This window comes from Taurulus bubalis (genome assembly GCF_910589615.1).
Source record: "Taurulus bubalis genome assembly, chromosome: 3".
Lineage (NCBI taxonomy): Eukaryota > Metazoa > Chordata > Actinopteri > Perciformes > Cottidae > Taurulus > Taurulus bubalis.
Genome location: NC_136591.1, coordinates 12,638,948 through 12,661,960, shown reverse-complemented (window position 1 = coordinate 12,661,960; position 23,013 = coordinate 12,638,948). Strand labels below are relative to the sequence as shown.

General features: G+C 42.8%; 1 protein-coding gene across 1 annotated transcript in view; it reads right to left on the bottom strand.

The window, feature by feature from the left end:
* Positions 1-23,013, bottom strand: part of fgf11a (fibroblast growth factor 11a) — a gene marked incomplete at both ends in the record, with an annotated part of 73,913 nt that overhangs the window by 22,470 nt on the left and 28,430 nt on the right. Inside the window, 2 exons of the mRNA XM_079215291.1 lie at positions 1,913-2,016; positions 13,560-13,670. Coding sequence (XP_079071417.1) covers positions 1,913-2,016; positions 13,560-13,670 — 215 coding nt within the window. The remainder of the gene's footprint in view (positions 1-1,912; positions 2,017-13,559; positions 13,671-23,013) is intronic.

Genomic DNA, 23,013 nt, shown 5'->3' with positions numbered 1-23,013 from the left:
TCTCAGAGGGCTTTTCTCGAACATTTCCCCCTCCCTCTCTCTCGTTCCCTGTAGTTATTTCCCTCAGTGAAAATGGGTCACCTTTCTTTTGTCAGGAGAATGTCTGGGTAAGTATAACCTCTATATTCTGTGTGTGGAGGTTCTTACTGTCTAGGGGGGTTTCCGAGCCCTGGAAAAGTCATCTGCAAGGACCACTTTCTGGGCCTCATTAGGGGAAGGCTTGGTTCTGGGCTGGGGTTTTGGGGTTGGAGTTAGGTTAAAATATGGATTGGGGCTACTTCTAAATATACTACACTACACTACGTTTTACTTTTCGTGATAAAAAAGTAGTTTAATATTTTTGGGGATTAACTATAAACAAAGCTCTTCTCCTATTCTGTACACCGAGACAAGCAGGCTTCACCAAAGATTTCAAAATAAAATATAATTTGACATGAATCATTTCAAATGCTTGTCTTTGATTACAAATGAAAGTAAGCACAAAAAATAATCGATTAAAATATAGTGCAATCACCCAATATGCGAAGAACACATGATACATTATTCTTATTACTATTGTAGGTGAATGTGTAGCGTTAGTTTGCTCATTGGCAAACCAAATGGTGTCAAACCAACAGAGTCAATGCAGAGGAACGAATAGATGCAAATTCCCGCCGGGCCGTCGTTTGCTCGTTAAACAATTTCAACAAGAGCGAGAAGATTTTGTGGGACGCTGTGTTGTTGTCGTGCATAAGTATACAGGGAATTGCTGGAAGAGCTTTAAAACTGGAGCTCGTAGATTGTACATTTATGAGGAAACAAAAAATGTACACAAACCTCAAGAACCCAGACTTGCCAACGACTTTAAGTCGTGTTACGTGATTTCTGGAACAAAGAAGGGCTTTGAACTTTTCAAGACTCCTGCAGCATCTCGCTGCAATTTTCTGGTTGGCAAAGTGAGCCGCTGCTAGAATTAAGGACAGTGTGTAGAATGCTGTTCATGTACTGTTTACGTACTGTTCACGTACTGTACACGCAGCGGCACACTTTGTGTATATCAGCATCCGTGTGTTCTTTTCCCATCCCTCCACCCGAGAGAAACCCTGTATCTCCTCGTCTCCGGCAGCATGCATGCAGTCAGATGGACTTTGAAGTGAGCGCGGTTAAGCATTTCAAACAAGATCTCGCACACTTTTCCAGCAGACAGCCTGGTGGGGAAAAAGAAAAAAAAAGCTTTCCCTGCATCCTGATAGAGTGCACTCTGATCCACCCTCTGTGTCTTTGTCGACTCTTCCATCTACCTCTCAAATCTGTGCCTCATCTCTCTGCACATCAATGGAAGCAGCTCTCTGGAAGCCCCATCTGAGCTGCTTCACAAGTTGTAGCTCACGATCGAGTTGGGGAACTCTTTTGCAAATGCGTGCAGACCCGAACCAGGTTTGTGACGTGATACTCTGTGTGTGGGACTTTTCCCCAAATGAAAATGACTGCAATTAACATAAGAAGATTAGAGTTTTCATCCAGTATTACAAGACAAAAATACTTTGATGATGGTCATGACCATGGAAACAGTAGATTGACGAGAAAAGGAAACACAGGAGGTAGATGGTCAGATGAGGCTGAAAGCATGAGAAAAAAAATAGTAAGTGGACCTTGAGTTTAGTTAAACATATACATAATACAAGAACATGTAAATAAATATAAACCGTATATGGACCAGCATGCTGTCCCTGGTGATAGCCAACACAACGTGCATACTCTGCTGTAATGCTAGTCTGATGTATAAGTGCTTTTGAAACCAACCCGATGAGTCTCGTTTGACAAACCAGGTATTGAAAGCATTTCTTCCGGTGCGAGTCATTCACCACTCATCGCAATTTAAGACTTTAAATTCTCCCAGCATGACTGTACTGCATGTGCTGACTGTACGTACCGAAGTGTAGAGGTAGCCCTCGCTGTTCATGGCGACGTAGAGCCCAGTCTTGGTGCTCTGGATGGCCACTATCCTGAGCCCCACAGGAATCAAGTTGAACTGCACTGGGGGAGAAAAAACAAACACAAAACAGACAGGGAGTACTGGTGTTAGAGCAATCATTCTCTCTCCTAAACGTTCACAGTGCTTCCTCGTGGCATAAAAAGACAATTGCTTTCCATCTGTCTTCTATTTCATCCTCCCTGTTGTACAGTATATCTGTCAGAGGCGGGAATTGAACGTGTGTGTGTGGGTGTGTGTGTGAGGCAGGGAAGGATTAGGAGAGGGAGATTTAGGAGGTACAAAGTCTGGTTGTCTGGTTGCACCGGAGGTCAGACAAAGCTGGGAGAGACTGTACGGAGAACTCCCTTGCTGGAGAGAAAGAGAGAGAGAAAGATAGAGAGAGCATAGCTTGGCAGAGAGCTTTGAGAATTCAGTACATTAGAAACTGACATCGCCTGAGCCTGCGTTGAATTCATTCCTCTTGTCCCGACACAGTGAACAGCGCTTTGAGATGCAGTTTGCTGGAGCCCCTTCCTTTGGAACCTTGGATTTCTTATGTGCATCGCTCTCCATATAAACTACCTTCAGCTCAGCCACTGGAGCGGCAGACACACTGGGCTGGAATCTGGTGTCTAAAGTGGGGTTCATTTGTTTCTATCCATGCGTGTACAAACACATTGGTGTACTTGCCGGTGTGTGTGTGTGTGTGTGTGCACGGATCCCTCCCCAGACCTCTGTTGTGAGCGCGTGCTGTCTGAAAGCGCCTCATAAGATGTGACATGGTGAGTTGAGTGATTCGGACAAAACGCCAGCTGCTCCGTGGTCACGTTGTCAGGATGACCAAACGCTGCCCGTGACAATGAAAGTCCCTGAAGCATTTGGATTAGATCTGCGACGGGAGCGATTCTGAAGGCTGAAGAGCACGGATGGAGAAGGACAGCAGCGGTTTGACTATTTAAAGGGATATTTATATATACTCCCTTGGCATAACTGGCACTATCCTCTCCTGGCTCGCCTCATATCTTTCAGACCAACATCACTTAATTGCCATTAACAACTGTAAATCCTTCACCTCCCCAGTCACCCACGGTGTCCCCAAAGGTTCCGTGCTTGGTCCCCTCCTCTTCATCATTTACATCCTTCACCATGGACAGATCAACCGTCGTCATGGTCTCAATTTCCGCTGCTACGCTGACGACACCCAACTCTATTTCTCCTCCAAGACCATCACCTCAGTCACCCACTCCACTCTTACCACCTGTCTCACTGATATACAATCATGGATGAAACAGAACTTTCTCAAACTCAACTGCAATAAATCTGAAATACTCATCATCGGCCCTAACTCCCTAACCCGCTCAGCCAAGACCTTCTCTCTCAACATTGATGGCTCCATCGTCACTCCCTCCACCCAGATCCGCAACCTCGGTATCATTCTCGACCCCACCCTCTCTTTCCTACCCCACGCCAACCACATCACCAAAACTGCCTTCTTTCACCTCATAAACATTGCACGCCTTCGGCCCTCCTTGTCCTCTGCCACCACTGAAATTCTCATCCGTGCCCTCATAACCTCCAGACTTGACTATTGCAACAGTATCCTCTATGGCTCTCCCAACAAAATCCTAAATAAACTCCAATATGTTCAGAACTCTGCCGCTCGACTGCTCACCTCCACCTGCCGTAATGAACATATCACCCAGGGCCTACGCAACCTCCACTGGCTCCCGGTCAAGTACAGGATTGACTTTAAAATATTACTCACCACCTACAAAGCCCTAAACAACCTGACCCCTCCTTACATTTCAGACCTCCTCCCCCTTCACGCCCTAACCCGTTGCCTCAGGTCTGCCGATGTGAACACTCTGAAGACTATCAAGATCAAGCCTGGGGTGACAGGGCCTTCTCAGCTGCTGCACCCCTCTGGAACATCCGTCAGGCTCCCACCCTATCATCATTCAAACAAGCCCTCAAAACCCACCTCTTCAAACTCGCCTTCACCTGCTAACCCCTGCACCCTACCCTTCACCTGCTAACCCCTGCACCCTACACTTCACCTGCTAACCCCTGCACCCTACCCTCCACTACATGACTCATTCCGTTGCAGCTTCTCCAGTTTTCTTTTGTACTAAAAATGTTCTGTTCATTTGTTTTGTTTGCTCCTTTGTCTTTCTATTTTTTGTTTTGTTCTGTTTGTCTCCATCGTAAAGCGTTTTTGAGTATTCAGAAAAGCGCTATACAAAATGTAAGTATTATTATTATTATTTCAATATATATCCGTATTAGTTATCGCCAAGGAATTAGCTGGGACTGATAGGATTGCTGTAAATATCTTTCTCTGGTGACTTCCTGGAATCTTGTTCAAACCTGGACGTAACTCTCCATCAAGCCACAACTCATGTATGGGTTTGCTCTTATGTAAATGTCTTGTTTTTAAAAAGGATGCTGTACAAATAAACGTGCCCTGCCTGATTGAATTGTTTATTGAAAGCTGAATTCATTGACCGAGCAGCTCGAGCTGCATACATAGCCAGTACAGAGACACGAGAGCGGCATCAATCATTGCATATCATGCTCAGCAAGAGAGGGCATTACGTGACATGTTTATCTATTCCTTTGACATGTTGGTCAAGCTTGAAATTATTAATAGTTCTTCAGCTGGAAAACAATAGTTCCGATTTACATTTTATAGGTTGAGCATGACAAAACTCTGCCAATGAAGACCATGACGTACGCTTGAAAGCTCCGCACACACGTCTGCACGACAAGATAAAAGCATAAATTATTGAATACCAGAACTTTTAAGTCATAGAGCTGTCTAAATACAATTCTGGTCAGAAATACTCAAAACAGCAGCTTCTGCTTTTTTTTCTTTCTTTTTTTCTGACAAATTAGAAGAATGCATTATAAAGTCACAGCGTGGTTGTCAAAATGACGGATCTCTTATATACCGATGAGAAATTAAGTCTCAGGAGCACATTTTATATTCATGGAGCCATTAGCTGCTATTAAACAAATCAATTTCAAATAAAAAATTCTGCCAACATAATGGATGGAAGTGGAGTTTATCAGGTAGGGATAGAAAGTCAATGCTGGCCATGAGGGCCAGAACTAAACCAAACGGTAACCTGGTCAAAACTATTGAGTGTTGGAGTGAAGTATTTAGGCAAACTTTATTCGTCCTTTCTTTCAGGCAGCGTTTGAGAAAAACGTACAACCTTTGATGCTATTTCGGCAACGTGTTGGCAGAAAGAGAAGAAAGTTGTTCAAAACACAGTACGGGTGGTGATGTGGGTCTAGTTTGAAGGTGGTAATGAAAACTGTACATGCCCCCCATCCCTCCCCCTTCTCTTTCTCTCTATCTTCAGGGCGTCTACTTGCTCCATCGATCGCTGCATCTCAAACAGTCGCTTTCGCAAATGAACAAGGTGTCACCAAAGAGCGCGGCCGGGATGACAAATAGAGCGGGACGCGAGCACATCGACTGACTCCTTCCTTGCCCTCCGTGTTCCCTTCCCTCTTGTCCCCCCACTCTCTCTTACAACAGCCCTGGTGACCCAACATGACCCGCTGCACACCGGGACACACACAGGGTTCTTGTGTTAATACATTAAAAAGCTTTCAACCAAGCCACGAGATTAATGCTACGGCTCCGTCAGGTTTCTACTGAGCTTTTCCAATGAGGCTCTGAGCGTCTGCTATCATATTTTCAGACGTCATCACCCCCAAAAGAAATTATTTTTACGAACCGCTCTCAATGGGAAATGATGCAATATGGCCACCAACTAACATCCATCAAGCTGTGACCTTTGACCTCCGCGACCAATTCAATTTAACGTAGTCAGAATATCTTTTATCATGTGATCTGTATTGAAAGGCTATTAAGATTCAATACAAGTAGATATGTCTATGAATATGAATAAAAGTGTAAATGTCATTTACCGTACCTTTTTTGCCCATAATCGATAAATGCCCATACATTATTATTATTTATTTTGTATTAGTGTCGAAAATACTAAAAACCTTAGCTTGCAAAGTTAATACATGATAATTATGGTGTTCAGTAAATCCCTGTGGTTCATACTAATTAGAATGACCTAAATCATCCTGATCCCGTGACAGTCCCTTACTTTGAAATAACATCGCCATCTTGAACGGATGCAAACCAGTTGATTCGGTGTGGACAACAAATAAAACCGCCCCTCTCCATTGACACGCTGTCATTTGAGTTGCAAAACCCCCGAAAAAATGAGCGAGAGACTCAACAGCACACTGTAACAAGATAACTGTAGAATTTACAGTAGCTGGCAGCAATTAGGAAGTTCGTAGCTGTAGTATATTTCACAGTATGCTTACTGTAAAATTAATCACAGTACCTGTTTGTAGTCATTTTTCGGTAATAATCACAGTTCCGTCATTGTTATTATTACAGTAGTTATCAAAATACTGTAGGTTTAAATCCTAATTTTACTGTAAATGAATAGCAGTAAAATAAATACATACTGTAAAATGAAGATGCAGTTTTTTTTCAACAAGTCATTTATTTTAATATTTCAACATTTTAAATACAAATTTTACATTTAGTTTTTAGTTTGTAAAAAAAAAAAATATGTAAGCAACAACACTTTTTCATGGTATTCTTGAACATACAGAGAGACATTGGTTACCGATTCCCATTATAAATACCACAATATGTTTCTACTACTGACGATGTCAGCCTATATGGTGTTTTGTCTGGTCCTGGGATCTTACAACATGATGAGCCTTGGAGTGCTCAGTAGGGACACCTGGGCCTCAACATCAACCTGGGTGGAGGTTTCCTGCAACACAAAATAAACAGACAATAGTACCATGTTTATTAGGAGAGACATGAAAGAAACCCTTACTTTGATGTTCCAGGTGTATTTAGGGGGAAAGTGAGAAGATAAGCATTGTTTAGTCTGGAAGGTGTGGTTCACGTGGGCACATGAAGCAGGACAGAGATGGTTCCCATAACAAGCACCAGATTTTTTGGCTTGAAGTTTGAAATGTGTACAACTTTATATATGGGGCTGCGAACAAGTGTGTGTGTGTGTGTGTGTGTGTGTGTGTGTGTGTGTGTGTGTGTGTGTGTGTGTGTGTGTGTGTGTGTGTGTGCGTGCGTGCGTGCGTGTGATCATCAATTTTATGTTAAAATGTCTAGTGTGGAGGATATCATAAGGTCTAGAGGCAATCAGATGTAAAACACAATATTTATAATTGATTAGTTTAAATTGTAAATCGGTCAGATTAGACCCGAACACGACGGCATGGTTAAGCTAGCAACAACGTATTCAACGTTATACCAGCTGTTGCAGTCTGCCCTGCCATTTAGCGTTAGCTGAGAAAACACATGTTGTGCTGTGTAAAAGTCTTACCTGTTGTGCTGTCTGACCTGGTGTGGCGTTCTGGTTCACCTTCAGTGGTGCCCGGTAATGTTACTCGTGCCACGTGGTGCTGCACGGTAGCTAGCAAGAGAGAAAAGAGTCACAACTTCTCCATGCAACTAGCCTTAGCTAACTAGCGCACCAACACACACACATACACAGCGTCACACACAAACGATTCCAATTAATTTGCAAGTTACACTAAACTTCTGCCATGTATCAACTATATGAAGCCAAATGATTTATATCACAATTTAATGAGCAAATACTATATTTTGGTAATATTAGTAACTCTAACGTTAGCTTACTAGTGCAGGAACGTGCCTCTACTTCCCTCTTAAAGTCACGTAGCGTTACACGGTAATTAATGTACATTTGCAAATGCCTGGCAAAAAGGAAATATTAAGGAATAATAATGAGCTTCGTTACCTGTTGCTGAAGTTGAAGTGGACTCTGGTCAGAAATGTTGTAGCTCTTGCTCCAAAATTGTGTCGAGAGAAGCCTCTCCTTCCTCTCCTCGTCGAGAGAAGCAAGTGTCCATCAACACACAATGTTATAGTCTACTGTCATCTTTTGTGTAACACAACGGAGGATAACAATCTCGTTTCTCCCTCTGTCTGTGTGATAGCTAAACCTATCTGTGTTGAAAATAATGTTAAAATGGATTATGGTCGATTCCCTCTCAAAATTACTGTATTGTGATTCACAGCAACATTTATTTACGGTAAGATTCACCCGGGAATGAATTTTGACTATGATGCATTGCAGATCTACAGCAACATGCTGTATGGGAGTTCTACAGTAAGAATATGGCCCGTATACAGTAATATTACTGTGAAAACTACAGAAACTTGTTACAGTGTAGATTAAATGACCTGATTTCCCTCATGGTCGATGACTTTGATGACAAGACAACTACCCTCTGTTATTTAACTTCCACCTCCTCCCGCGGGCCTCCCTCTCCATCACGGGTTCCTCTGAGCCTTTATTTGTCTCCCTCAAAGTCCATCTGTCTCCTCCACTCCTCTCTTCTCCTGCTGCTGTCTGTCTTCTCACCCTCCCTCGTCGTGAATTAACAACCTTGGTCTTATCTCCATTGTTTTTTTTGTTTTTTCTTTAGATACATTTGTCTTTCTTGTTTTTTCCCTTTCAGTTCACTCGCCGCCTGCTGTCCTTCTCCCCGTCCTGTAAAGCCAATACTTTTCCATCAGCGTCCATTCATCTTTGTCCCACTCTACCCATCTCTGCCTGTCTCTCTGTCTTCTCCGTCTCGGCCTCCTCTATCCTAGCGTCTCCTCGTTTGGTATTCTTCAAGCCTCTGGTACTCCTTTACCGTCTCCACCCGCCTCATCTGGCTGAGGGAGCGCTTGCTTTCAATGTTCACGTTTCTTCCTCCACTCATCTCTGCCTTTCAAGTCTTTTTTTCTTCTTTTTTTAGAGTTAGACAGCGAGGAAGAGCGGACTCGAAAGGGATAAATAAGTCACATGTCCCTCCAACAGTGGGAGGTACTTTTAATTACAGTGGATACCAGTGGCCGGCCGTGGGTTTTGTACTTGCACATTCAGTGCATCAGCTGTTCGGCGCACCCGCTAAAAACATTTTTTATTTGTTTTTTTTAAATTATAAAATAGCTATAACTTTGTGATTCTGATTAGGCCAGCAGAGAAGGCTTAGCAGGCCCTGACGGCCCGCCACTGGTGGATACATCAAGCTTCTCCTCATGGCCTTCCCATGTACACACTGAGAGTCAATAGCTTCCATCCCTCTTTGTCACCTCCTCTCCTCTCCTCCGTCAAACTGCCCTTCATGTTGTCTCACTTTGGGTATTTTCGTCTCTTCCTCGACAAATAACTGAATTCAGAAGGAGAGCGAATCCAGTTCAATCACACCGGCAGCTCCATCCCTCATCGCTCGCTCTGTGTATTTATTCTCTCCACGCTTCATTTTGTGTGTTTTCTTTTTATCTCCCGTTCAGCACCTTTGGAATCTGTTTCCTTCCCCGTATTTCTTACTCTATCTGTTAAAGGCCCTGAACACTCCAAACCCCCGCTCTGTCCTTGACTGACCTCTGTTGCTGCTGGCACTGTCACACACATCTTCACTTCATTTGAATGGTATATGTCTGTGTCAATCAAAATATGAATAAATATTAACTAAGGACATCGTTTTTTTTCAAACTTTAACTTTCATTGTTGTTAATGTAGTCATAAAAATGTAATGTTATAGAGAAACTAGTTTGCAGGGGCTTTAGAGCTGTAATTCCTTTGAAGCTATAAAGGGGCCAAACTTTCTTCAGATTTTCCTGTCAATTTAGAAAATGTTCCAAAGCCTATTGCTCGATTTTTTATTTTTTTACTCATGTTTACGAACCATTGTTTCCCAAAGTGAGTTAACTTACTTACAAACTGTCAACTTACTGACACGATGAGCACAGGTTCTAGACCCGTTTGTTTCCAACAGCAAACATGGAATCGCAAAATATGAGAGCAGAGAATGTTATGGACGAGGACTGAGGAATTGATTTCTTCAATCAACTAAATGTACCATAAAAACTTTTAGGCTTTCGAAAGCATCATTTCACTGCGGACTGGAATTCATTGAAACCTATGGCTGCTTAAATGTTAAGAAACTGCATTCAAAAACTAAATGTCTTCACAGCACTTAAATAGGATAAGGGTCTGATTCATATTAAGTGCTAAAACGTGCAACGTGGCGCTTTAACGGCACATTCTGCCCCAACGCACAGATATGAATCTCAACTCCCTCATCATGCTCGTTCCCCCTGCTTTCATCCCTCTTCCAGTTTTATTACATAACAGCTTGGAAGAGCCAAGAACAGAGAAGGAGAGAGGGGGGCGGAGGGTGGGGGGGCAGCTCCTCTGACCTCCCACCAGAGGGGGGAGACACAGTGATTGAGGAGCCATCAGCTGTGTGCCAGCTGCTCCCCATTTCTCTCTCTCTCTCTCTCTCTCTCTCTCTCTCTCTCTCTCTCTCAGCCAACCCGTCTTGTCTTTCCGGCTCAGTTTGCTCTGATGTATTCCACCGTGGCCTCTTTCTGTTTCTCCGCTCTTCTCTGATCCTCTTATTCTCCGTTTCCTTCCTTTTTGTTTTAATATACAATCACTTTCAGCTTAGTGACATCTTCCTATATCGCCTAGTTAAGGAAGTAGAATCTTAGTTTTTTTTTGTTCTGCTACAGCCCCTCAGGTCTTCTTTGCCACTTTTTGTCCTGACACCGACCTCTCAGGAGGTGAAGGCAGCTGCTGTAATGCCAGGTAGCCCAGAAGGAGAGGTGACGAGTCCCCCTGCGTGAGCATATAGCGCTCCTGTTCCCTGCAGGTCACTCGTTTGGTGTCATGACAGCGGGTCACGGGGGAAGTCAGGGTCAGAGGGGATGAAGCAGGAGAGGGGGGAGAGGGCTGTGACTCTTTTTAAAGGTCACCTGTACTTTTGGAGACTTTCTTTCTGTGTTTGTGTATTTTTACATGGTGTGCAGCAGTTTTTGTTCAGATCAGTAGCACACATTTATCCAAGAACTCCGTCAGGACGAGGGCCTCAGATATGAATCACAGCAGTAATTATTTATCGCATTTTACTGCTGATTTGGCACTTTTTCTTTTTGGGTCTTCTCGGTGAACACTGCAGTGGGGGTGCATGCCGGTAATGTCTGCGGGCGCATGCAAAGCGCATAGATTCTGAGGAGATGAAGGGGTGTGGAAGGTTACGCGTTGCATTCAGGATCTTATTTTGTTTCACGTGTTGTCTCGATCGAAGATGAGGGAATCACCCATTGTCCACTGACCTGGTGTCAGCGCCCCGTGAGTACTTTACGATACTATGAGGTGGGGCGCAACGTGGAGACAAATAAAAGCAGCTGTCTAGGATTCTGGCAACTACCGCAGAGCGTACACACAGCGCACGCCGCGGCTGTGAACTTCCTGGGCCAACTATGACTTGTGGTGCACGCTACAAGAAAAACACCAACACAGTTCTTCCTCATTAATGAGAAGTTACTACGCCCGCGAAATAAAAAGGATGAACTTGTTTCCAATTGGTTTTGTGAGTAAGATGTTATCATAACGAAGACAATCGATGTCTCAAACCATAAACAAAATGTTTTTAATAAAACCTTTGAGACTAATCGTATGAAACTAAACGTCATATAACAGGGGGTGAAAGATGTGTGCTGATAACTAAGGAGCAAGGCTGGATTATCGACTGGATAATTGGCATCAGCCCAACGCCTCAAGGGGCTCGAAAAAAGCCCCAAGTTTACTGTCTAGTACTTTATGGTAATATGATTAATCATAAATGTATATGGGAACAGCATAAAAGCACCACTAAAGCAAGATATTAACTGACATGGCATAAGGGCTTGTTTTATGACCTTAAATTTGGAGGAAATTGAAATGCACCTGTATTGAAAGCGAGCTGGTCCCAGGCCAGCCTCGGCTGCCAGGTAGCCCGCTGACGATAAGCCTGACAGTGAGTGTGTTACCGTACATGCTCACACAGCTGTTTCTGCCCTTTCAATATTCCATGCAGTCAGGTAGATGATGGTGCTCCTGATTGATACTCAGTTACAATGACGTCAATCACTCAACGGTTCCGGCAGGAATGCATAAATAAGCGGCCTTGGATCAAAAAGACGCTGCCTCACCCCCCTTGATAATGCAAAAGGCACCAGATCCTGGGATTGATGGATTAATCGTTGCGATAAGCATAAGTCAAACCCACGCGGACACTTTGCGGGGTGACCTCCACTTACCAGTGTTAAATATCCCGACCCACCAGCAGCGCTCGAGGCAGCAGCGGCCTCCACGTGCGTCTGGAAGCGGGCCTTCAGATGCGCCCGGCGGTCTGATGCGATGAATATTTCAGATTGGATACGAGAGTGCTGAAGGTTCACGGAGCCGTTACATAAGAGTGAGAAGTGAGAGCAGGTCCAATCAGTTACCGTGCAGCCGTCTGGAGGTGGCGTGCGGCCGGATCCACACAAAGAGCGGCTGGAGGACTCTCTCACATGATTTGCTAATACTGTTTCCTCGAGGGATCGTCACACCAAAACCCCTGGAAATGTTTAGATGTTTAATCTAAATGAAATCGTCCAGATTCCAATCGAGCGGACGCAACGTCGAAGTCACGAGAAACGTGTATCTCTCTTCTGGGACAAATGCCGAGGGAATACCTAGAATTATATATATATATACATATATATATATATATATATATATATATATATATATATATATATATATATATATATATATATATATATATATATATATATATGTAATGTTATATGTCTCAAGGTTATTCCCACCTGGTCACACTGTTCTGAAACGCTAAAATATAAACTTAACAGAGGGAACCACAACTGAAAGTCTGAGTGTGTTTTATTTTTATTTTTTCTCTCCTCTCTGTAGATTGTAAACCCTAAATTGTGCAAACTTCATGATTTCTATGCAAATTGGTGTTTTGACAGAAAAAAAAAAGAAAAAAAATGCTGTGTTGCCACATCAGGGATATCTTTTAATACAATATTGATCTCCTCGGGAGGATTGGAGGGAGTCCAGGAGATCTGATGTGTTTGGTCAGTAATCATCCAGGTGAAGACCCCTCGCAGTGTGTGTGTGTGTGTGTGTGTGTGTGTGTGTGTGTGTGTGTGTGTGTGTGTGTGTGTGTGTGTGTGTGTGTGTGTGTGTGTGTGTGTGTGTGTGTACATCTCAGCATGTTTTTGTACTAATGGGCAGAGCTTTCAAGTCTTGATTCAGATCATCAGAGGACTCTCTGTTAACATTGAGTGAATTTAAAGTACTGCAGTTACAAGCTGAGTGCATATAGTCACCCCAAAATACTGCGTTATGAAACGTGTGATTTGTGGGGATAGAGAGGTAAAGTAATTTTCCCATGGACTTCTATGCAATCTGACTTATCTTCGCAACCAGAGGAGTCACCCCCTGCTGGCCATTAGAACAAGTGTAAGTTCATGGCCGATATGCCGATATGTGAAACCACAACATATTTGGGTATTCATTCTAAAACCAGAAAGCATGGCAGTGTTATGCTGCATTCGGGTCTAGATGTTGAGAAATGTCCTTTTTAACGTGGATGCAGGTGGTATACATGACAGACCTGTGAAGTACAATCCTTCATCATACTAGCCGCCTGATCTCTCTCCATCTGATTATTCACTTACAGAAGGAGCTGCTTTCGTCCTTTGTGCCTTCCATGGTGCCATCTGGCAGCATCTGGAGGTAGAAACCGTGTCTGCAGTAAAGCCGTGTGACGATGCCCTTCAGCTGGGGCTCTGCAGAGCAAACACAGGGTTAAACACACAGGGTTAGCAACCTGGGAACACACGCACACACACACACACACACACACACACACACACACACACACACACACACACACACACACACACACACACACACACACACACACACCTGTCAATGCGCCTTTATTAATGTGCAGCCTTACCTATGAGTATGCACATTGACTTAACCAGTGGCAGGTCTTGATATTTGCACTGTGTAACAGTCAAACAGTGAAGTGTGTGCGCTTGATTGCTTGTGTGTGTGTGTGTGTGTGTGTGTGTGTGTGTGTGTGTGTGTGTGTGTGTGTGTGTGTGTGTGTGTGTGTGTGTGTGTGTGTGTGTGTGACTGTGGCTTTCAGCAGGATTGATGGGATCCTGCAAAAGAGAAGCATCTTTCACGGGTTCAATTGAGGCAACCAAGATGTTATTGGACTGTGTGTCCTGGACCGCCACTCTGCAGGGTGAGCACTTCAAACAAAACAAGGCTTAAGCTCAACCTTCCGGCCGCTGAACGTTATTTGACACGTGTGGGTGGAGCTTAGTGCAACCGAACACTGAATAAGACGTTTTTAGGTGACCAAAATGTTAGAGTTAACTTTCATGAACTGAAAAAACACTGCAAAAGGGTTCTAAAATGAAAATATGGACAGCTCCCAGACCTGACAATGCCGTGGTCGCATCCTGCTTTATGGTCTGTTTGACTCTAAATGGAGCATAACTTACTAAATGAACATCATGCTGTATTGAATAAGACTTGAAACTAGAGATTGAGACCATAAACTCATGTTTACAATGTTTACTGAGGTAATAAATCAAGAGAGAGGTAGAGTAATTTTCCCATGGACTTCTATGCAATCTGACTTATCTTCGCAACCAGAGGAGTCACCCCCTGTGTTTATACATGTATTTGTTTTTGTTTAAATGGATCAAATTTGTTGTTTTTGTTTTGCTTAATAAAAAAATTAATTCAAATGATACATTTATTCACAAATGAGCTGTGACTTCTCCATTATTATTTTTCTTCAGTATAGGGTCACATACCTTCAGGCTCAGAAAGCTAAGTATTCAGTTTGTTTTTGGTGGTAGCTGTGTAGCTATTTCTGTCCGCAGGTGGTGATCATGTGACCTGAGTAAACCTCTATTGTAGCTACCTAGAAATATGAACCCACAAGCGCCCCGCAATCCACCCCCAGTTGTGCGCGTAAACAGAGCAGGAAGCTCCGTTTCCTGCATGTAAGATGGCAAAAGCTCAAGAAACAAACAAGAACAACTTAGCCGTCATACTGAAAGTTTAATGAACCGTCTCCTGCCGTCTGTTTACCCCGCTCTCCAATACCAACTGGTGCCGTTTGCTCAGTGCACTTGGAGGCATTCGACTCCTATTTGTCTCGGGGAACATATCAGGCATCGCTGTAGAGATAAGTCGCTGTTTCCTCCTCAAACCGTGTGTGTGTGTGTGTTTCTTTTCTCAGGCCGCACACGCATGACTGAGACGGAGGGTTATTTCACTCCGGAGTGCTGAGGGAGACTAAATAGTGGATCAGAAGGAATGTCAGAATGCTGAAGTGTTTCCACGATCAAGTTTTAATGAGACGCATCAAATATGGATGAGGACAGAGCAGTACGGGGGCAGCTGGCAGGCGGCCCTTGGTTGACAGCAGGGGGGTGAGTGAGAGAGAGAGAGAGAGAGAGAGAGAGAGATGCAAAAGGTATCCACCCCAACTTTTACACTTGAAGTACATGGAAAACATTCTTATGATATTTATTGTTTGTTACTTACGTGCTATAATTATTGTACATGTATGCAACGGGAAAAAAAGTCAAAATTCTTCAAAGAAGAAAAAGAAGAAAGTGTTTTAGAATGTACGTGAAGTGTACACTGTGCAGTCATTAGCTGTATAAGCATACTCTTACCGTTATCGAGACATAGATTACGGTATTTATCGCATGCCTAATAATGTCAGCAATGTTTTCCTGTTGCAGAGTATTGCTGGTCTTTATCCATCATTATAAAATAAAGTTTGACTTGCCCCCTCAAAGACTTGAGACTTGACTTGGGTTGGGTTTGCAAGACACACAAAAAGCTACAAAACGTTTTTTTGGATCAATTGTATTTGAATTTAATAAATGTGAGGGAGTTTCAGAAGCTTTGAGACGTTTCAATAAACACTTCTTTTGAAGAACTTGAGTAGCCCCCCCCTCTTTCAATGTGATGCTCAGAAGTCCCCTTCAGAGGACATTATAACACTGTTTTCACGGACTCAGAACTTACCATGAAGAGCGAATTGACCTCATTGTCTTACATGTGGAGAGCTCTCTTAAATGAAAGGCTTACATTATGTATTTTACTAAATAAATGCAATATAGATCTGGATTCTTTTTTTAAATTTTTATTATAAATATTTGATTGTACTATATCCTCTTCACAGCAATCATAACAGTTTAACATTCTCCATCATACATATCAATCTCTTCACTTTGGCAGGATTATTTCCCTCTTAATAGAAGGTGGCAGAGTGTTAAGTTCATATTATACTGCAAAGCTCACTGATTTTTCTGCTAACCTCAAGAAGTTGTAGAATTGAAGCTGATTAGGATTTGAGATAAGCCTTGACGTCTGTGAATTAGTCAAAGAGCCGCTGCCGTGTAATCCCCCTCCGTTCTGACACAACATGTTCGGAGGCTTTTCATTGGAGGCTCTGGCCTCGGCAGCGAGATCGAGTCGCTGTAACTACAAAAGAGATAAAAGCTCATCCGTCCATCGCTGGCGGACTAGACGCAAATGCTCAAAATGTTTGTAGTAATCTGTAATGGCCTGCGTGTTAATCCCAAATCAAGCCTCAGACCACACACCATGTGCAAAGCAGAGCTGAGCAACCAAACGAATAGAAAGAGGCTGAGGTCGACCTTTAGCGTGACTCCGCCTCCAAGTACCCCTGTTGGATAACGATGCTGTGATGCATAACGCGCTGCAAGACGACCGGTGCATGTACAGAGCCGTCACAAAAAGTCAGGATTTGAAAAAAATACACAAAAAATGATTGGATTCACATGGCATTGGGACCTTTTTACTACTGTGTCACCGTTTTCCTTACATAAAAAAAAAAATCACAATATATCGCTTAGAGCAGTGGATCTCAAGTGGGGGTACGTGAAGGCACTCCAGGGGGTACATGAGATTTTCTAGGAAAAAATGTAAAATTAGCATCCATAAAAAATCCTTTAAAAAAAGTTTTTAATAATAGAATAAATATTCAATAAAATATAAGTGTAAGTTACTGAACTGAATTTTATATTCTAATTTGAATCTAACACTGATGGCGCAGCGATATGTATTACATCTTTTTTCCAACCACAAATGATTTGCGCTGGTTAGGGGGTACTGAACAAATATTTCACATGGGGTACATCACTGAAAAAAGGCTGAGAACCAGTGGCTTAGAGAATCCTGCAACACATTGAATCTCAACCTTATGATACCTATCAATACACGTCAGTAGGAATTAGAATCAGTGAGAGGGGAAGATAAGATGAGATAAAACGTTGTTCATCCAAGGAGAAATTGTTGATGGTCGTGAAAGGTTTTGCCTGTTCAGCAGTGTATTCAGTACCTTTTGAGCACCAAGCCCTGTTTCCCTGATCCAGGGTTAAAGTGCTGGAAGCTAAAACGCTGGTCCAGTTCAAGTCTGAATTAGGGTTTAACTGAAGGACGCTTTGAAAGCTCCTTCTGACATTTTTTCGATTAAAGCTACAGATTTTCCCACTTTTATACCAATAATGTTTTTTTTTCAAAACTACCACAATCCTTTGCATGTCTCCCCTGCAGTTATATTCCTGGCAGGCTGGAGACGCCTCTGAAGTGGCATTCAAACCATAAGGCTGAAACAACTCCTCCTTATATTGACTGCACATCATAGCAATAATTATCAGAGTGCCTCCTATCCTACAACACAATACTGTGTGTGTGTGTGTGTGTCTTCCTTCATGATGAGGATTTGTGCGTTCAAACCCTCAGACATTCAATGCCAATTAAAGTGTGACCTTAGTAAAGAGTGGGATTAATTTGACTTAATAAGAATTTCAACCATTAAAGTCACCCTGAACCCTCTGCCTGCTGGATGCTTCACGGCAGATGACAACTGGGCAGCAGAGTGTTATTTTCATCTCCATGGCATACTCCAAGACACAGAGAGGTGTGTGTGTCTGTGTGTGTGTGTGTGTGTGTGTGTGTGTGTGTGTGTGTGTGTCTGTGTGTGTGTGTGTGTGTGTGTGTTTGACACCTCCAAACGATTTGGCTTGGCTGAAGAAGCAAAGATGGTCTGCCAAGGACTGACTGTCATCACACTCACACAGACACAGACACAAACACACACACACACACACACACACACACACACACACACACACACACACACACACAGACACACATACACACACACACACACACACACACACACAGAGACACACACTCTGCGAGGGGTCTTCACCTGGGTGATTACTGACCAAACAGTATTGGACATATTTTCGTCTACTTCCCTCTGTCCGTCTAGCTCTTTTCTCTTTCTTACTTTTCCTTTCAAGTGTACGCTCACTATTTAGGCTCCAGTAGCCCAGTATCTCTAGGAATTACTTCCACATTTGGACGATTCGGACGATTCGGCGATTAAGCGAGAAAGAAGGTGGATGAGTAATGCAGTGGACAGAGGAAGGTGACGGGAGAGAACAGTGGCGTCAGCAAAAACAGAGACTCTGAATGACTGGCATGTTGTTCAGAGGAAGACGGGGAGGAAATTGGGACAAAATAGAGATATCGAGGACAAGATAAAGGAAATAAAGAGGACTCTTCCTTTATACATGTGTCCCACAGGTAGTCAGTTCACTTCAGCGGCTCTGGGATCCACTGATATTCTGATATTTATTGATGTTTCATTTAGCGAGCGCGGTGATTCATATTTTTTCCAAGGCACTGAAGTCTGTCAAAACCACTTGAAGCCGATGGCACCGCGACAATGGCTGATTATTATACTTCCATCTGTTTGTTGTGACGTCATCTTAAAATGCTCTCAATTCGGTCTGTGTCAGCACCGACGCAGTCAGACTCTGGGGAAAACAGATGTGCTACATCACTGACGCGTGCCTGATGAATTATGGCCATTGTAGTTCACTAACTGCTTCAGCGTTTGGCAGCATCAAAGCTGAAACTTCAGTGGAGAGCGTCGGCCGCTCCGCGCATCACTGCAACCTCGAATGGATCACACCAAACATAGCGGCTGGTGTAGCTGAGGAGGCAACGCTGTATGAATAAAAATGCATCATAGGTTATGAATTGAAGACACCGGAGATATTATTGTTGTCCACGAGACGCTCAGTTACAATACAGCTTCCCACCAGGTAATGCGTCAGTCAGTTGTTTAACTCCAACTCCATTATTTAAATGTTATTTACAGTTTATTTAATTTGAAAATTATTATTTTGAATGTACATTGTGTGCACACTTTTTAGGAAAGGTACTATTTTGACCATATCATAATTTGTATGCATATTTTCCAACTCTAAGCTGTACAAACTTGAATGCCTATTGGATTTAAGCATCAGGTGATGTGTATTTGTGTAATGCTCCTCATTGTGGCCTAAGCAGATCAAACCCCTATATCAGGCTGTACATAAGTATTAGGGTAGCTTCTTTTCTTTAGGCAAAATGGGCCAAAAAAGAGAATTAATTGACTCTGAAACGTCAAAAATGGAATAGAGTGTTTCATAGGGATGCAGCACTCTTGAAATTACAAAGATATTGGGGCGTGATCACAAAGCCATCACACTTTTTGTTGCAAAGTGTTGAGAAAAAAAAAGATGCAAATGAACTGCCAAGAAGAATCAAGCGTGAGGTGATCGTATTCCAGAACTGCAGCATACCTGGAGACATGGCCAACATATAGAAACCCGACCTGCACAATAACAGTTGCCCAATAACTGTGCACACACAGATATTCTCCTAAGAAAGTAAAAACCTCACTTTTACTGTCTTAAATATTCAGTTTTGAGGTTTATTAAAATGTTTGGATTAACCGAGAGCACTGTAGTTGTTCAATAATACAATTAATCCTCAAATAATGATTGTGCACAGTGTATTTATTTTATTACCACATATATGCATCAAATCAAAAAAATAAAAATCAATTTTATTTTAGAGTCTCCCCTGTTTTTGTAGAAAAATCAAATTATTCGTTATTTTTGTGTTAATAAGCCTGACTTGAGCCTTTAAATGAGTTCTTGTATTAGCTTGATTTGTTCCACGACTTGTTGTCTGTGCAGGTCTACATACACATGATCAATAAATGTTTTTGTGATGATCACATTGCATCAGGTCATTTGTTTGACAAGGTTTTTGCCAATACATTGTTAATATATGAATGGGCCCCGGGCCACTTTGTACTTGAAAAGTTGGGCCCCGAGGGCAAAATGGTTAAGAACCCCTGCTTTAGGAGGTACCCATCTATACTGGACTTTAGAGAGTTGGAAAGAAGAAAAACTGAGATGTGTGAGTCAAGTACACTAGTGCTACTGTTACTCCGCCCACTGCCGTGTTTGCCTTCCAAATCCAGCGGGCCTGTGTAAGATAAGAAAAAATAAGATAATCCTTTATTAGTCCCGCAGTTGGGAAATTACAGTGTTGTTGACGACCGTTTCTCCGGGAACGAAACAAGACTCGCCCGATATTCAACGACCGGCATGCATCTGTGGAATCGCACACTGTATCTCCTGATGAGTCAAGCTGAATCACTCACAGCCTAAAAGTGTCTTGAAGTTGATTTGGCTGCTCGACCCGTTGCACTACTGTTGATAATATTGTTACCATGTAATACCTTTCTGTCGCTGCCAGTTATGTTCTGGCATAAGCAGAAACCAATTCCTAGACTAAATTCATCTACAATCCACCAGTAATTAGACAAGAAGATGGGACAAACTTCGATAACAAACATATAATACATTTATAAAACGTATTATATGTTAGGTGGCTGCACAGTGGTGTAGTGGCTAGCACTGTCGCCGACAGCAAGAGGGGCCAGGGTTCGGATCCCGGCCTCGGCGGTCCCCCCGTGTGGAGCCTGCACGTTGTCAGCCTGGGCTCTCTGGCCTCTTCCCACAGTCCAAAGACATGCAGCTCAGGTTAATTGGACTCTAAATTGCCCGTAGGGTCCTGCGATCGACTGGCCACCTATCCAGGGTGTACACTGCCCTCTCCCAATGTCAGCTGGAATCCGGCTCCCTGAATAGGATATGCGGTTTGGATAATGGAATGGATGGAATTATACGTTAGTGTTACTTTCAGTTGGCTGTGTTGCTTTTGAAAGGACTGAGCGTGTCAAAATGCTCAGAAGTTATGCATTCAAATACTTTTAATGCACGACAAAACAAAGATCTCACTAAAACTACACACATGAGATCACAAGACAAAATCAACTTCAGGTGTCAGAATGAACGCTCCTTCCGAGGCTGTTTCCTTCCATTCGTGGGCCATCAAAGAAAATGGAATCGGAATATCGTTACACACAACTCTCAGTCAACCGGCTGACAGATTGTCCTTTGTGCTGCCTGACAGGTGGAAACAAAGCACAGTGGAATTCTCCAAACAATCGCTCCTTGAGGCCAAGCAATGGAGCGGCAGCAGTTTACAGATGCATGCTGTTCGTGCAGTAAACAAGTAAAATATTTTAGCACAAGGGCACGCTTGTGCGCTCGTGTTTTTGCCCAAAAAAAAAGAAAAAAAAGAAATCAACTTTGAGCTTATCTGTTCCTTCCTCAGACGATGGACAAAGGTCATTGCTGTATAATTCCCTTTAATCAAATATAGCACTGTGGGCAAATTCCTGCTTGGTTGCTGCTACTTAACACGCCATGCTTCTGCACACTTGTCCCTGAAAAACTCGTGAGCTTTCTCCAGAGTTAATAAGCTTGTTACTCCCCACTGACTCTAATATTGTCTTTCTCACCACTAGCATGAGCAGCCTGAAGCTATTAATCCATGGACATATGGATTTTACAACCGCTAGTATTTCCTCCCCCAGCATTTATTGCATCCAAACGCTTGACGGCAGCCACAAAAGCAATAACATATTCTGTATTGAAATGAGAACAAGTGGAGTATGGGATAGAGATCCATTTCATATCACAATGAATTTTTGTTTTATTTTTGTGCATTTGCACTCTGGATTCAGGATGAGAAGGCACTGTATGTCTTCTCATATTTTCATATTTCACCATTCACATTAAGTGCACAGCTAAATTGCATGCAATTAGGGGCTCACAGTGGCCCCAGTTGACAGTGAATAATGGGTATAAAGGCGGGGAGAGCCTACATGGTAATGGCCATATATACAAGGCCCATCAATCATCTCCAAACCGCCAGTGGCCTCATCCCTCATAGGAGGGAGAGAGAAAGGGGCGGGACGTCTTCAAAACAAACGGCTTCTCTCTCTTTCCCAATATGAATTACACAGAATGACACAAGCTTTGTGCTGCAACATTGTGACTGACCAAGAAGTAAGGAGCCGAAGAACAGCAAGAACATTATCAGGCTTTGGAATGGGCTAAAATGGAGAATAAAAATAAGTGCTTCGTGAATAAAGGTAGATCAAGTCGACGACTGTGGAAATGTAATTCTGACACGTTGAAGTCTGTATTCCAAAAAAGAGATCAGCGGCAGCTATGGTATGAATGGAAGAGACAAGAAGAAGAGAGCTGTCTGTTTACAATCTGTGGAAATACTGGAAGTAAACACACACAGCGTCTTAATTTATGTCAACCTCAGCACTCTGGCTGTAAGAATATTGGATGTATCTTAAAGGCTTACAACTGCCATGCTGTAAAACGAGTGGCTCTGGCCCGTATTGTCAGTTTTTTCCATGGTATGACAGTACAGGTAACTTTAAAGTCATGATATAAACATAAATATGATGCATGAAGCAATTACATTGAGGAAAGGCCAAAGGCTTAATTACGATTTTACGATTAATTGGTGTGAAAAATGTCATCGCAATGTTTTCTTTTTCTATATTTTGGTTATTATATGATACATCAAAGTAAAAGTAAAAAGAAACCACTCCAACGAGATGTGACACGGCACGCACACACGTATAGGTCGGGGAGAGTGAGACAGTGTTGGATTAATTAGAAAATCAGCGAGTGAACTTTTCAGTCCATGCACTAAAGCTTAATGATTTAAAGCTTAAATGAATGGACTAATAATTAAGTCAGAGAAAGACAGAAACAAAAGCAGCTGCCATGGAAGTGAGAGAGTGTGAATACGGAGAGGAAGATAAGAGAAGGGGATAAA